This window comes from Artemia franciscana, chromosome 17 (genome assembly GCF_032884065.1).
Source record: "Artemia franciscana chromosome 17, ASM3288406v1, whole genome shotgun sequence".
Classification (NCBI taxonomy): Eukaryota; Metazoa; Arthropoda; class Branchiopoda; order Anostraca; family Artemiidae; genus Artemia; species Artemia franciscana.
Genome location: NC_088879.1, coordinates 25,833,727 through 25,850,816, shown reverse-complemented (window position 1 = coordinate 25,850,816; position 17,090 = coordinate 25,833,727). Strand labels below are relative to the sequence as shown.

Sequence of the window (17,090 nt, the reverse complement as noted above, 5' to 3'; positions counted from 1 at the left end):
ATCGCTGGTATAATTTAACGTATCATAAACAAACTTGTAAATAAGATAAGCCTAGTCTCTGGAGTGGTCATATAAATATCCAATAGTAATTTATTTTATTGGTTTAAGATAACTATGTTTCTAGAAATATATTTACATGTTTTTTTTGTGATGAAACTTATTCAACTGTTTAGTATTCCTTTCTCGTACAGAAAATACTTTTTTGGTAAAAATAGGAATATTTTTTTTTTTTTAATTTTGTCGCAAAATAATTTTTGCTCAAGAGCTAAAATATGTGAAACTTTTACTCTAAATTCAGACATGGAATCAAAAAATTTTCGTCACCCTCTTTTTTGTATAGTAATTTCTTCCTTTTTTTGAAAAAATTGGATAATTTTGGACTATGTAAAAATTATTATGCTACAACTTCACAGCCAAAATAAAAATTCAATCAGATACTTTCTATCATCTAATCCTGCATATTGTTTTTTTTTTCGTGTTTTTTCTATCTTGTGGAAAACCAATAGAATTGCAATAAGTATCTCTGTGCGTGTAGGCTATCAGGCCTTGAAGGCAAACCAATGAATCCGAAGTGCATGATCGGTGCGGCAGTGCCTCGACGCTATATGACAGATTTTGTAAATAGTCCAGGACTTTTAGGGTTTGACCCGGACAAAATTGCAATATAAACGAAAATGGTACCAAAATGATCAGAAAAAAATTCTGTACAACATACTAAAAGTCCCCATAAATCCGAGTGGGGCGAGTACCCGAAAAAAAGGGGAAAAGAGGGAAATGCGGGGGAAAATGGGAAAAATGCCGAACATGCCCAGAAAATAGTTTAAAGTGAGTTTTCTGGGGTTTTCACATACGCTGATTACGAAATTGACATCTAAAATTCAGTATAGAAAAAGAGTACTACGGAAAACGGGGGAACAGGGGAAAGAGGGGAGAACAGAGAAGAATACAGGGTAGGGGTAGAAAGCGGTTTGAAAGATATTTTCTGGGGTATTCCTATCTGGTGATTACGAAATTGAGAAATAAAATGATATAAAAAAATCGATTAACATAAAACGGGGAAATGGGGGGGGGAGAGAAATATACAGGGTAGGGGTAGAAAGCATGTGGAAATGTGTTTTCTGGGGTTTTTCTATCTGCTGATCACGAAACTGACCCCTAAAATGAAGGAAAGAAAACGAGAACCATGAAAACCGAACAAAACTGGAGGAAACAACGGAAAAGGGGAAGGGAGGCCTGACTTCTGAGCCAGCTGCTAATGGCTAATAAGTAGGCCTATGGACAAAATAACTCGCTTAAGTATCAAACTTGTACTTTCTTGAATCACAGACATTTCTTACAACCATTTGAATTACTAAACATAAAGAAAACAACCGCTTGGCAGTTATATATAAAATGGCTATTATATGTAAAATTTGCACTTTCGAAGGCAGTATAGTTGACTTGAAAAACACAGCATTGATATCACTAGTCGAGCTCCTCGTCTTTGACAATCTCGTTGTCCCTGTTCAAACAGTTGATACCCTGACATTCTCCGCACGCGAACGTACACGCTAATCCATTTTTCTTGCAGCTGCATCGCGAGTTCTCGCAGCCTGTCTTACAGTTGCATCTCACGACACTCAAAAGAGTCTGAGGTGCGGGCAACAAATGGGTCATCACAGGTGAGTATTTATGGTCTCTGAGGACCCAACCCCAGTCAGCCGGGTCGAGGTCAGCTGGTTCCCCTTTCCAACGGGATACCTGGAGGCGCACTCGCTGGGAGTGGAATGAAGCTGCAGCTTCGGTTGGCGGAAGCCTTTCAGGCTTAACAAACGCCGTAGTATTAGACGAAGAAACTTTTTCCAAGAAAATTCGATGTCGCAGCTTAGTGAGATCTTCGTTTGGTCGTGCTTTATACAAGCTGAGGAGAAGATATTCACCCGCTTTCACAATTTCATCTTTGGACGATGATTCATCCAGAAACACTTTGCATTTTTTTCTGAACACTTCGCTCTTCTTCAAAAGAGGTAGCACAGCTTGCTTTCCAAGTCAGAAAACTCGTGAGGTCGTGTCACATCCCAAGAGAGCGTGCCCTACCAGAAGCAGCCTGGATACTTCTCCCATTTTTTTTTGCACTTCGTTGAGGCACCAGAACCGTGTTATCGCTTCTTTTGCGTTCGTTGACGATTCGAAGTAAAGTGTTTTTGCATTAGACGGGAGGTGATATAAGAGTAGAATCAGAAGGTCAGTGTCATTGCCAAGAACTATTGTTTCAGAGTTTTCTGCTTTCGTTACGGCAGTCTTCACGATTAGATAGTCAGCATCGTCCTTCGCATGGACGACTTCAAATCTTTTGGCTCTGAGTTTTTCCCCGATGTAGCTTATGATTCGCTGTTTGTTCTGAGAGTTGCTCAAAAACTCTTCCTTCTTTTTCTGGAGCTTCATCCCTAAACTGAAATCGATCACTTGATGCTGGCTTCCCTTACACCGTCGGTTGTGCGTAGCATCTTTCGTGGTTGGACCAGCGCTGTATCCATCGAAGACGCAACTAATAACCATTAATTCGGGCACCCAGGGAAAATAATGAATTAAACTTGGCTTAGTACTGAAAGAAGAGTTGCCGATACGCAAAATTATGCTTGACTTAAAAAAAATCTCGTCGTACCTTGATTTATCCTGCTACCATGTCACATGTGTAAGCATCCACGCAGACTGGGGACTATTGGATCCGCTAGATGTCATTCCGTCAGGATAGGTTTTGTCGTCGGCACTGGAACTCCGCGGTGACTAGTCTACCTTGCTTCTCTTACTGGATGTCGAATTAGAACAGGATTATGTTGACGAACCCACGCGCTTGTCGATAACGGCGAGGAATACGGAATAATGTAATTTCAGTATTTTTCCGTATTTTTTTCTCGAATTTTTTTTTTGCCTTTTCCGAACCTATGGGGTAGCCGAACCTCTATAGATCTCCTGTATTTGTTCTCGAACTTTGTTTTAGATGTCAATTTTATAATCAGCAGATAGAAAAACCCTAGAAAACACATTTCCACATGCTTTCTACCCCTACCCTGTATCTTTTCCTTTTTCCCCTCCCTCCCCCCATTTCCCCGTTTTATGTTAATCGATTTTTGTATATCATTTTATATCTCAATTTCATAATCACCAGATAGAAATACCCCAGAAAATATCTTCCAAACCGCTTTCTACCCCTACCCTGTATTCTTCTCTTTTCTCCCCTCTTTCCCCTGTTCCCCCGTTTTCCGTAGTACTCTTTTTCTATACTGAATTTTAGATATCAATTTCGTAATCAGCGTATGTGAAAACCCCAGAAAACTCACTTTAAACTATTTTCTGGGCATGTTCGGCATTTTTCCCATTTTCCCCCGCATTTCCCCCTTTTCCCCTGTTTTTCGGGTACTCGCCCAACTCGGATTTATGGGGACTTTTAGTATGTTGTACAGAATTTTTTTCTGATCATTTTGGTATCATTTTCGTTTATATTGCAATTTTGTCCGGGTTCGACCCTTTTTTGAGCTAAAAGTCCTGGACTAAAATATGAGATTGATACAAGTCTTCTTAAAGTGAATATGTTTAACTGATTGATCCTTAAGGTTATTACGTACACTAATTGGTTCATAAATGTTTAAAAGTTTATTGTTTCTACTAAATGCTCCGTTTATCGTTTCAAGGATATTTGAAAAGTGGAACTTTCGATCGTGGGTAAAACGTACAAAAGAGAAATTTGCAATTCAAAATCACTTAGCTAATGAGCACATTGGTAAAAATGAAATCAGCTTACTAAATCAGTTTTTCTATTTTGTTGTCCTCAACTAAAATTTGTTCCCTAGTTGCTTAGATGTTTCTGTTCTTTCAAAACACATTATATCATATTCCTATTCTCAGGGTAGTAGCGTGGGTTTTCAGTTTGTGGGGGGGGGGAATATAAAGAATTTGCTGACAAAATCATCCAATGTTCCGACAAATGCTGACACATAAGTTAGATTAAACAAAAAACATTCCAAGGCCTATTCTTAAAGATCCTATTTTCCATTTCAAAGATTTTTGGAAACTTAGTTTTTTCAATCAAAATTGTTTTATGAAATTAAAAGCGTTAAAAACGTTAAAGGTAACCTTTAAAACAAGATAAGTTATAATTCAAACTTATTACTTTGAGAGCGGCTATGGTTGAGGAAGTATTTATTACAAATGTAATGATCAGTGACTTAAAATAAGCTAAGCCACGTTCACACTGACATTTGGCTAATATTTATTACCATTATTCGGTTAATAATCATTCAGATTACTATTCAAAATTCTGATTGGTGGGCACCTTTGAAATTACGTTGGAAAATGGCTGATTTATAATTTAAATAAATCCAGTTCTGATTTAGTAAAACTCAGACTTGCTCAGTTGTATCAGCTTTGGAATTAGTGCATTGAGCTGTATTGAATCTCGTTGTCCTTGAATCTCGCTGTGAGTGAAAATTCGTTCTGAATGGACCTTGATTATGTCGGTTTTGTGCTATGTGTATATTGTAGCACAATTTAGTAGTTTTAAACGCTTTCTGCATGCAGTTAAATAAGCGCTCCGTTTTAAAAGAATGTATCTTTTTCGGTATAAATTTGTTTATGATTCTGAATTCTAGAAGTTACAACTGTTTAGGCAGTCGTTGAAGATCCATGGGGTTCGCTTGCAAGTTACAGGAAAACGTTGTAAAAGTCTTTATAAAAACGACTTGAGAGGATTTGATAGGAATGATATATAGCTTGTCCGCGCGTCCCTAAGTCTTCAGGAGAAAACATTCCTCTTAAATATTAAGGTTTTGTTAAACGAGCAAATAGAAGTTTTTTGAATTTTTTTACCTGATAGAAATTTTACTGCTAAATACATCTTCTTTTCTTATGCAGACTAATAAAATTTTTTGAGGGTTAAAATACTAACGAATTTAGCTGCCACATTTATGGTCAGCCTATTAGATGTTCGTGATCATGACAAACACGATGCCATATATAACGGGAATGGCATGTGTATTGACAGGAAAAATAGTGACAGAATTTAGGCGTTAGACATTAAAACTCTTGTTTCTATTTTGTTTATAACTCTTTTTACATTGAAAAAAAAGGTTCATTAATTTTTTCTCCTTCTTTCAGAGGAAATGTTCAAGCAAGGAGCCCAACGCAGACCATGCCTGCATTATACGGTGCTTCATTTAGCACTACTTTAAAGGTAAGGTATCCCATTAAATATACCACGTCCCTAACTTGTGCACCTGGTATGCAAAACAATATAAACTTGTGAAGTGTAAACTATTGTAAATTATTTCCGTGAATAGGTAAATTTAGTAGCAAACGAAAAATAGTAGGCGATTTATGAATAATTTTACTCGCTGTATATGTTTGTTGTTTTTTTTTGTTTTTTTTATTAAAAAAATCAAGACAAAAAAAAATTTGAAAAAATGCGAAGAAAAATCATGACAATGGTTTTTAATGAACAAGTCAATTTAAGGTCACGACTCCATTTAAGCCAATAGTAAAATTGAAAACATTCAAGAAAGTATTATACTCATTTAATTATGCTTAGAATTATATAATCATAGCTATAATAATGTGAGGTATATAATATAATTGTAATTATACTGACTTCAATTCCATCTTGGCTGGTTAACTGATACGAAACTTTTCCTCTTGCATTATTTTGATAGAATGAGCCTTCCTCCATCTCTGCATTCCATTCTTTTTCAATTTCATCAAGATTTTCAAACACTTCGTTGTAACCAACTGTAGCGATCCGACCCAATAGTAACCAAAACTCTAAAGAAAAGAATTTTAATAAACAGCAATACACTGAAAGAATTAGCTTCTTCATGCTAATTTCAAATATATAAAATCACTAAGTTTTTGTTACTCAGCAAAAGCTGCGAGCCTGAAAAAAAACTTTCCTTTTTATACTGTAAAGGTTTCAAGCTCCTTTCTACAAAAATGTAGAATTTTGCATTTTTTGTTTTGTTTTGCCAGAGGAAAGATCACAGATGCTTTTTTTTTCGTGGTAATTATATCGAACCAATGGTCCTAGAATATCGAGAGAGTGCTCATTCAGACGGAAATCAAACGTTCTAGGGCTCTTTTTCAGTGACCAAAAAGAAGCCCCCCCTATGAACATTTTTCTTTAAAGCAATCTGATCAAAGTTTCAGACAGACATTTTGTTCAGCATGGTTGAAGGATCCAGTAACTATGTCTTTGGGGATGATATGACAGCCCATAGCCATTGGGGAAACTGCTATAGGTTATGGAATTTGCCCATTCTTTACATGTAGTAGTTTTTGTATGAAAGATTGAAGAGAAAATATAATATAAGAAAAAAATCTAATAGCAATGAAAAACAAGGGTAGTGTCAGCCATTAGAACAATGTGAAGTGAAAACAAGCAAATATTTCGACAAGGACCTCCGTCAAGTCGTCCTCAGTGCTAAAAAAAAAGAAAAAAGAAAAAAAAAGAATCTAACCTTTTGAAGTAGACTTCACAAAAGACAAATAGACACAAAATCAAAACAAACAAGGATAAATGAAAGACACATTCAGCAATTGGATTGTGCAAAAATTCTTTGATTAGCAATAGATTTAGCTTGTCTAAAGACTTGTTTTTCAGTAACAATATGGAGAGGTGGTTTAACTTCAAACTGAGTAAAATTTTATTTGAATCATTTAATGTTAAGTTACTATAAATTTGGCTTATGGAAACATCTCCCGTATCTTTTTTTTATAGCAAGGTTCCTATTTATTTATTTTTTCATCTCAATTGCCTCCCTAAAAGATTGTGGTAAGTCATTTAGATTAGATATTAAAATTGCCTCCTCAAAAAGAACTAAATGATCTAGATTTTCGAAAATGTGGAGGGCCAAACAGAATCAAAATTGTCATTACAAAAATGACAATTTTGCTTTTGCTTTTGCGCTCCACATTTATCTAATATAATGTGGAGATTGTGGCTTACCACAATCTCTTAGAGAGGTAGTTGCGCAATTCAACTGTTGCAACTTCAATCCAAATTTACTATTCGATATGAATTTTGACAATTTTTCTCTAGTGTAAGATTTTGGTTTTGAGGTTGACAGTCACCAAGCTTTTAAGTTTTTTTTGTTCCTGCAAAATATTGAAAATTTCGAAAGGTTAGAACTAGAAACACAAGATAGATTTTGCCAGCCGAAAAGAGTACCGTTAAGTAAGTGAGGAAGTATAACCCGCAATATTGCAAAAATAAATTCGAAGTAAAGAACAAAAAAATAAGAAAAAAAGAAAAAATATAACGTGCAAGGAATACGAAAAAAAGCATAACAAAAACACAAATGCACAACACAAAAAAAAACTTCGCTGCGTACATCGATTAAAAGTTGGGGAAAAAACAACCGAGAGGATAACTGCCGCTCATCTTTTTCAAAGCATCAGCTGTCGGATTTTCAACAATTCCATCAAGCGCCACTAGTGGATCTGCAAGTCCAATACGAGAAATAATCTTTCGGTTTCTCCACCATCTTGATAAATATAATAAAAATTTATTAATTCTATTTTTACATTTTTATTAAATTTAATTCCATTTTTAGTCTGCACTGGCTGATGGCAATTTGAACTTTTTACAGCGTTCAGCAAACTTGAATGGTTTTCCTTTCCTGGGTCTTCCACAAAAGTCTTTGGCAGTTCATTCCGGGAACGATACCACGTAAGTAAAAATCTGCAATAAATTTTATTCACGTAAAAACAATATTTTATTATTGAACATTATATATTTTATGAAGAGACTATTAAAAATGTTAACAAGTCGCTAATAAATTAATGTATTTTTATAGGTAGGCAGTTTGGCTTTGGGTTGTTCGGAAGAGGTTATGTGAAATTTTTACTAACCTTAAATAAATAGCCCATTGCCATAAACTGACCAAATTCTTTCAACTAGTCTGATACATTTTTCTTATCGTTCACGTTTTGTTTCCAAAATATTTGCAAATTTTAGGTGTTATCAAAAATGTTCTATATCTTTTTGTATCGCTCACAAAAACAGCTGGGAATGGAGTGTTTGGTTTCGAAATTGTCTGAAAAACCTTGTCTGTACAAACAGTTGGTTTTAAACTCGTTTTTCTTTTTTGTGGAAGTTAGCGACAAAATTATCACAATATATTCTTCAATTTTTTCCACTCTTTGAAAAAAAAAACAAAAAAAAAACATTGTATAAAACACTTTTTGAGGCGCAGTGCCAGAATATTCGTGATTCAATAGCCCTTGTCATAAGTGTTATAAATTATCTAAAATTAGTTTTATGCTTATGTTTTAATTGTTGTAAAATTATATTAAATTGAATGTTACAAATGTTACAAAATTTTGTAAGTATTTTAATAATTTATTGAAGACATTTGGTGTTTAAAAGTTAACTTTTGGCTTCTATTTTATTTCATTTATTTCAAATCTTTTTTCTCGAAGCTTCCATAATAACTATTTAAAGATTTTAAGAAACGGAAAATCTTTTGAAAAATAAAATCATTTCAGATAATCTCAAAGACGTATTTGGAAAAGAAGCGATCTCGAAGCTTCCATAATAACTATTTAAGGATTTTAAGAAACGGAAAATGTTTTGAAAAATAAAATCATTTCAGATAATCTCAAAGACGTATTTGGAAAAGAAGCGATCTAGAACTTTTTTTTTTTTTTTTTTTTTTTTTTTTTTTTTTTTTTTTTTTTTTTTTTTTTTTATACATGCCTTGAAGAAACCATCTTGTACTTCCAACCAAAAATTAAATGGGCTTTAATTAGTTAAATTGTATTGAATTTTTTGTTTTGATAATTAATGACGCTGATTACACTGATGAAATCACGAATAAATTAGCGAAGAGAAAAGAAATTCTTGAATTATTTTTGAAAGTTTTGTGCAACACAATTCAACAGTATTTGCAATAAATCATTGTTTTTGTATTTGCAATAAATTTTTAGTATTTGCAATAAATCATTGTTTTTGTCTACCTAGGTCCTTATTTTAAATGAAGGTATCCATACCGTCCCTCTAAAATATCAGTGTCAAAATCATCCAATTAGGTTAGAAGTATGCACTCAACGAATTTATTTTGTGCTCTTCTTCTATTAATGAAGATGGCGGACGCAATGGATATATAAAGAGTAGAATAGCCAAGGCACAAGGTTGCAGCAAAAAAAAGCTTGGAAGAACAGGAGGCTATTTCCTCGAACTAAGATTAGATTATTGGGATTGTCTGCCAGAAACTAATTTTTTCATGTCTTGGAATACCATGTCTTAAGGCCTCTGAAATATCAAGTTCTTTTTTATCTTTTTCCCCTTCTTGTCTTCATGGATCTCTGCTATTCCTGAAATTATTAATACGATGGAGGCTTAAGTATTGCAACATGCTGAAAATTATGTTCAAATAAATCAGTGATTCAACGATTCAATCGTACTCTTTAACCGTTTCAATAACTTTTAATCGTATTGAAAAATATTTTTCAATTTTTTCTCAAAAACGATTTTTTTTTTTTTTTAAATACTTAACTGGAATTCTTAGTGACGATTGACATAAAGAAAAGACAAAAATAGCTTAGTAATTTCCATAGAATAGTAATTCAAATACATATTCGTTTGAACATGCATTGGCTTGCCTTTTGGAATTTTTTTTTGCATATTTATGCGTCTCCAGCAGCTTTGATGAAAAATATGTTCTAGCTTAAAAAAAATAATTATATTCAAAAGGGGAGAAAAAATGTAATAAGGACAAATTTGCGGTAGTGAAAACCAAAAAAGTAATGCAAATATTTTGGCCAAGACTTCTGCTAAGCCATCCACAGTGCAAAAAGAAGACAAATATAAAGCAAAAGACACAAAACGAAATAAAAATATAAACCAAATAAAGAAAAAGTTTGAAAAGCTACCTAAGTACAAAAGCTGCAAAAAGGTGAGTCGGAAATAAACCTGCCTTTTCTGTAAGGCACATTGATAAGATGGCCCCTTTTCAGGTTTTAAAGTGTTTTGTTTTTCATGATGTTACGAAAATTGGCAGACAAGGGTTTTATTATAAAATTAAGAAAAATCCAGAGAATCCGGGTCAAAGAGAGAGTTTAAAATAAATCCTTTATGAAACAAAAGTAAACACAGATAACTATTAAAACTTGTTAACACGAACGATGTTTGCAAATCCTATGAAAATAGGTTAATGACACTGAATCAGCGAACATATAGCTTGGTTGATACAAAATATTACATTTATCAAAGCCCTTGATAATCTTATACAAACCTCCAGATGATTTGGCTAGTACAAAACTAGGTTTAGTAACGGTTTTAGGCCTCTTAAACTTGGGAGGGGGAGAGCAAGGAATAAAAAGTTATAATTACGACAATTTTTTTGTCGATTAAGCACCTTAATAGGAATGTAAAAATATAATGAATTTTATGTCAGGCATGAGAAACTGGGAGGAGGGGACTTTCCCTCCCCTGCCTAGTCCCAGATCTGCCACTGACTAGGTTAAAAACCTTGTGGTATGCTGAGTGCTTTTGGTTTGCCTGGCACCATTGCATTAATTTAGATTGGCTAAATACAAAAATTAAGTTTAGGCTATTAAATGGTTTGAAATCTTATTGAAAATGAACTTGTCAAGTCAATACAGATTTAATGTTTACTATGTATAAAGAAAAAACAATTCAGCCGTTTTCTATGTACTCTTTTTTCTCCGAGAAAAAGGATGAAAAAGTGTATTTACTTCTGACAAAAAATTAATCAGTATTTTGCCTGAGAAGTTTATGTCCCATTTGAACTTTATGAACCAGTAGTTCTGAAATTTCACTGAAAGTTACAACAAATGCACCTGGGCTGAGAACAAATAGAAGTACTTCCAATCAATTGTCATTTCTGTACGCTATTTCTAAACAAATTACAAAAAAAATTAAATGCTATAATATGATGGTATTTTGTTTTCATTAGGGTCTTTTTATCTATTTTTATTCATTTTAAGTATACTTCCCAAAAATTTGTAGTACATTTCAACCAATTGAGATTCACACCCTGCTGTGCCCGCTCACACCTTTTGTTATATTTGGGCAAATGTCTGGAAAATAATCATAGTGAAACAACTTAAGTATTTGGACAAAATTTTGATTCCTACTCATCTTCCTCTGTTTATTTTTTTTTTTTTACTTCTTGGCCTGGAAAGCCTATTCAACATTGTCTTCAATTGAAAGAGTTATTTTTAAATTTTTTAATTGATTTGTTACTTTTTTGCACTAAACGTAGAAAAATAAGAAATCGAAAGGTGTGTATAATAGACAGCTGTGTATAACACTCCTAAGAAGTGTCCGGAATTTTGTTTATTTATGTTAAATATCCGAAGAGAAACAGAGGGATCAGAAGTTTGCATTTGAACAGTATCCCCTACAGAGTGGAAATTTTAATGATGTACAAGTTGCTCAAGAATGATTTTTATCCGCAGGTCCGAACCCCCAACAAAAATATCTTCTACAGGTGATGGTGACCGTCCTATTTCCCCGTCCAGGAGCTTTGATAAAGACGATGATTTCGAGGATTATAAACCAGATAGAGCTTACAATAGTGACGACTACAGGGATTTTCCAGAAGAAGAAAACTTTCCTAGGGAAAAACAGGATGCAAAAATGGATGACCGTGCATTTGAATTTTGTTCTGTCAAGAAAGAGGGGGACCCTAGTTACGACTTCTATCGCAATTATGAATCAGAGACAAGGGTATACAATGGCAATTTTAGTGCAATATCTAATCGAGATTTTACAGCAATGAATCATCTTAAACTTGAATATGAAAGAGAATTCCTTCAGGCAGCGAAAAATAAAACTGCAGTGCCAGCTACCCAAACTGAAGGTCAATAATCAACTGAAAGTAAAAAATACTCAAATTATTTTCAGCGCATGAATATGTTAAGAGCCTCTCTGTAGATTAGTGTTCGCACGTTGCAGCGTTTTATTTTGCTCTGTGATTGTCTAATTGTGATTAGTAAATATGTGCATATAACGGATGATGCGCAACGTGCATAGGTACATTTTTACAGACATTTTGAGAATTAAGTACGTGTGTATCAGAAATTCAAGCTGGAACTTTTATCTGAGTTGTAGCTATTTTGCTAACCAAAATTCAGTTTTTTCGCATTGTACACGTTTTAAAAGCTGCAAAATTGAAAAAAATATAGGCTCCAGTTGTTAAGAGACAAAACATAATTTCCATACGAGGTGGAAACCACCAAAAGGCGTCCTTTACGTCTAATAAGAACGATCAGTTATTCGTACAAGATGTTTTTTTGACGATTCAACCTAAGTGACCGTTGGAAATGTTACGAATTCTCAAAAACAGGTTTTGTGTTGAAAAAAAAAAATCAGTTCCTCAAGTTTTTGTCAAGATCACAAAAAATTTGCAGTACATTTTATGAAATCCAGAAATCTATGTATATCTTGAGAAGCAATGACAGACTAGAACGATATTAGATTAATGAATTAGTCTGTTTGGCGGTTGGGGGCGAGATGTAAATCTTCGTCCCATAACGCCTTTTGAATTACTGCATCTGAGCTGACTCAGCAAGACAAGAGATCTGTTCCGGATGACTATAATGATTTTGTTTACTAGTATAGACACAGAGCTGCTATTTGCATTATGGTTAGTTCGATGACTATAAGGAACTAAGTTTTTGAATATGGATTTTTATATCATTGAAACATAGAGTTAAAAATTTGCAACTGTTTTACCCCCCCCCCCCCAAAAAAAAAAAAAAATCACAACTGCATACGACGGGCTTATCATGAGGGTTACAAAATGTGTTAAAAAATTCTTCTTTTTTAATAGTATTATAAAATTGGCTATATTTCAATAATAGTAAATAAGATTTTTTTTTCTTGCTTCACTCAGAATTATGTACAACATGTCAATGACTAAAGCAAAAAAAAAGAGTGTATGAAATGTATGTATTTTTCATGGAAGTGCATTTGGTTTTTGTGCAATTATCATAAACGATTCGGTTCGATGATACATTTTCTCTGTTAAAATTATGTTTAGAAAATTGAGCGTAAAGTGCTTATATATTAGTTTGGTTTTACGCGTTGTAAGGTAAATGTGAATTTGTATTTTATTTGTTATATTAAGTCATTGAGATTGTAAAATTAATGTTGTTGAGGAAGAAAATTAAAACAATAGTCTACAGAAACTCGTTAACTTATTATATTCTATGCCCAAAATACCCTTCCAGAATAAAGTCTAGCTAATGGGAGTCCACCTATGAGTATGTTTTTTTATCATAAGGATCTAACAACAAGATACATATTTCAAATATATAATAGCATTAAACAATAGACTTGGATTCTTTCTTATTTAAACAATATTTTTCCAATAATCAGTAAAACAAAAATTTGTTTTAGAACAGTCAATTGGATTATTCATTTACAAATTCAAGCCTAAAGACATTTTTTTTTATTTTTTTTAGAAGCTTGCTAATTTTGTCAATTTTAAATGTAAATTTTCTTTTTTAATAAATTTCAAGGCAAATTAAGTTGCAATTGATTCAACTTTTGAGAATTGGAGAATCCATACAATAAATTTTATTTATTTGATTTTAACATCAAAAATTGAAGCTTGTCGAAAGAACAAAAATTCATTTTCAACCTGATTTGTGCTCAAGTGGTCTCTCTCTTTCTCTGGGATTAGTCTCCATGTTTTAAATCTCTTTCTCAAAAAAATTTCCATTTTGAACACGAAATTCTTTGCGTAAAAATCTTATAAAACTCTATTGTGAAGTATAATCTGTCATCTTTTTTATTAAGATTTTAAAAATTTTAGCAACTAAACGCCAGGGTCTGTTTCACATACAAATAAGAATTTGGGGGAAGTTCTGTTGTTTTTTAGGGTAAGCTCAGCCCCTAATTCAGTTTCAGACATTTCTGAACATATTGAGGATATCAGAGTATGGTCACCATGCTTATCTTGTACAAGATCACAAAATTCATACTGATTTGTATGAACACATATTTCTTTTAAATGTTTAAATAAAAATTTAAAGAGGGATTCACAGATTATGCCATTTGTTTAATTAAGTTTCTGAGCATTGCACAGTTTCTTCAAGAGGCTGTGCACTTGGTCCCTTTGATCGATTTTAGGAAGGGTACTTCGCTCTATTCCTTGTATGCAGGGATAATCGTAGTTCTGTCTGCACAAACTTGCTTAATTCTTTCTTATCCGTTAAAAGACCGTCCAATATCTAACAGCCCGGTTATTATTGTGAAAAAAGTTTATAAGTACCTTTTTTGTGTAATCTGTAAAAAAAAGAGATTTACTTAATTTATGTGGTCCTATTTTAATTAATCTAGAGGATTTTCTTTTTATAGAATTCTAGAGTACGGAGATCATTTTGAAGTATTTTAATTTTTGTTAAAATGGTGATTATTAGATTTAGATCTAGACACTTTTTCTAGTTTCTTCTTAGGGCTCATTGTTCCCATGTTTATCTTTAGTTTATTTACCATGTGATCTCACTCAGTGGCATGTATTTGTTTTGCTTTTAATTTTCATTAGCGTGTTACCATTCCTTGTGTAATAAGATGTTGTGAAAGCAATAAATTTTTATAACCTATCACAAAAATGATATGCTACAATGTATTCAAAAACTTGAGCCTCGTGAGACATCAATGTAAAAGGAGTCTAATAGCTCACTAGAGCTATAAGAAAAAGATAAAGTGAAGATCAGAAAAAAAAATAACTCAAGAAAAAAACGTAGCCCGCCCCCATTATATATTTGTGTGTCTATTCAATTTCTTCTTCCCTCATTCCGCCATTCTCCACTCTCCAAGTAACTTTCCCTGTGGTCTACCAATAAGGATACACTTCCCATATAAAATCCAGCAGCTAATTAATCTTCAAAATTCCAACCATTCTTTTCTTCCCTTTTATCCCAGCTCCAAAAATGGAATCTTTCAATCCTTCAACTTATCACAGTTGCACTTTAAGTGCTCTAAATTCTCACTGTCATCTCACATTTTACGGCAAAAAAATATTCCGAGACCTGTATCTACCCAAAAAATTCTTTGTTTTTCAATCTGGCATAAAATGACCCCTTACTCAAATAGCCCATCTTCGATCTTTCTCCTCCCTAAACCTTCAATAGAATTTTAATGCTTATATCTATTAAATAATTTTCTCCTAGAATACAACCCGTGAATAATTGCATCATGGACACCCGCGCAGGTATTATAGTAGGTCTATTACTGGTCTTTTCATTCTGAAAAATCACATTCATAGTCATAATAAGGTGTCATTGGAAGTGAGGAGTCTTGAAAGAATGGCTTCTGTTTTCAGTTTATTTTCTACCCATATGTTTCCTTACTTTTTTACTCATGCCTGAGCCACCTGTCAATAAAAAAGCCAAATTTCGTGTATGCTATTCATGTGGCTGTACGCTTGTATTTCAGAAGCGGAAAATTAAATTTGCAAGAAATTAGTTTAAAGAGTTTGCACCAACAATAATTTGTCCCCAATTATTCTCTACTAATCTCTACTGATATTGTGTCTTCTTCGCATTTGTCATACTCCTGTCAAAGATAGAAACTTTCAGAATTGTATAAAAATAATTCATAAGTCTGGAGAGGGCAGTTGCCTCCCCAGTGCTCTGTAGCAAATTACGCCCCTGGCTCTTGACGGACTGTATTTGAAGTAAATATTTTTTCTGTTCATCTCCTATCAGAATAAAAACTAACTAAACTCTGTTACTCCGTGGCATAAAGGTTTTTATTTTGGATGTTTCTACCTGTTTTGTGCATTAGAAACGCTTGACCTTTTTCTGATATTAACTTAAAAAACTTTTTCTACAAAATGAATTTTTTAAAGAAAAGTAGAGCTATGAAAAACAGAAACGAGCAGAAATTAACATGCTGAAAACAAATTCATTTTAGAAATTTTCATTTTTTTAACTTTAATAAATAAAAAATCATCAAGACTCTGAGGAATATATGATAACACATCTATATAAGACTGACTATCCACGTTCGTTTGTTTTTTTATCCATTAAAGTGCAAATTATGTCCTTGTCTTTAGAAGGAATGGGGTTTGTTAGCATCAATCATGTGAATTTATGCTCGTTTTGACTTTGACTTAGTTGTTATTATGATTTTTGTTCGTTTTGGGTTTCATTTAGCTATTGATGGTGATTTGAGGTAGTTTTAGGCTGGGAAGACTATTTAACTTTAGTTCTGCTGATATTTCGTTTATAGGTAAACCCCCCCCCCCCACCCTATCCAGAAAAAAAGGATATTAGTGAATGGGTCCGAATTGATCCTTGTCATTCGGGCTTAGTAAAATTTGAACATATCGATCGAAAATGTTTACTAATTTACAGAGCCCTTTTAATATTTTTTTTTGGGGGGGGGGAACGGGGGGTTGAATATCAGCCTTACAAGGAGTCCTTTGGAGGTGGCTCTCATACCTGAGCATATCACAGTTGGACCGTAAGTCTGAATTATCCCAGGGCAAATAAGACCGCATGGCTTTATTCTCACCACATATGAGAAATGCATTTGATCAATCTATTAGTCAAGACTTCAAACCTTGATATTTCACAAAACATACATTACAAAAGAAACCGAGACTTCATAATCGTGCCTTTTGATTTCTTTATTTCCAAAAACATGCCATAGCTTCCTGTCAACTAAAATTCTTTCACTTTGAATTGTTAAATCTTTTCAATAACTACGCTTTGTGAAGAAGTCAATTGTAACATTCAGCAAAATGGATGAAAACAAAGAAAGAAGATATAAAAACAATCAACAAAACAAAACAGTGGAGATTTTCAGCCAGAGTCGATAGAAGAGAGAGTCCAAAGAGCCAGAAGAAAGTCGATATTTCGAGAAAGAAGGTCCCAGCACTCAGAATTATTTATAAATATTTCTTTTTTGTCTTTATCCGATTTTTATTGAACCTTATGTATAGCCACTAAGGTCTTAGAAGAAGAGAAGCCGAAAGGGGGCAAGCTCGCAAAAGAGTAAGCTCATACAGAGACACCTGGGAGAGGGAATCCCAGGGGCGAGTTGCAGACAAGGATCAGCAGCTGACAACCTGACTTAACCA

At 33.5% G+C, this 17,090-nt stretch overlaps 1 protein-coding gene across 13 annotated transcripts in view; it reads left to right on the top strand.

The window, feature by feature from the left end:
• Positions 1-14,613, top strand: part of LOC136038068 (forkhead box protein P1-like) — a 188,305-nt gene extending 173,692 nt beyond the window's left edge. For 11 of the 13 annotated variants that reach the window (XM_065721040.1, XM_065721041.1, XM_065721046.1 and 8 more), the window contains 3 exons: positions 5,134-5,209; positions 7,581-7,696; positions 11,452-14,613. In XM_065721040.1, coding sequence (XP_065577112.1) covers positions 5,134-5,209; positions 7,581-7,696; positions 11,452-11,863 — 604 coding nt within the window. In that variant the 3' untranslated portion in view covers positions 11,864-14,613. The remainder of the gene's footprint in view (positions 1-5,133; positions 5,210-7,580; positions 7,697-11,451) is intronic. The other 2 variants (XM_065721038.1, XM_065721044.1) reach the window with 1 other exon arrangement.
• The last annotated feature ends 2,477 nt before the right edge of the window (positions 14,614-17,090 follow it).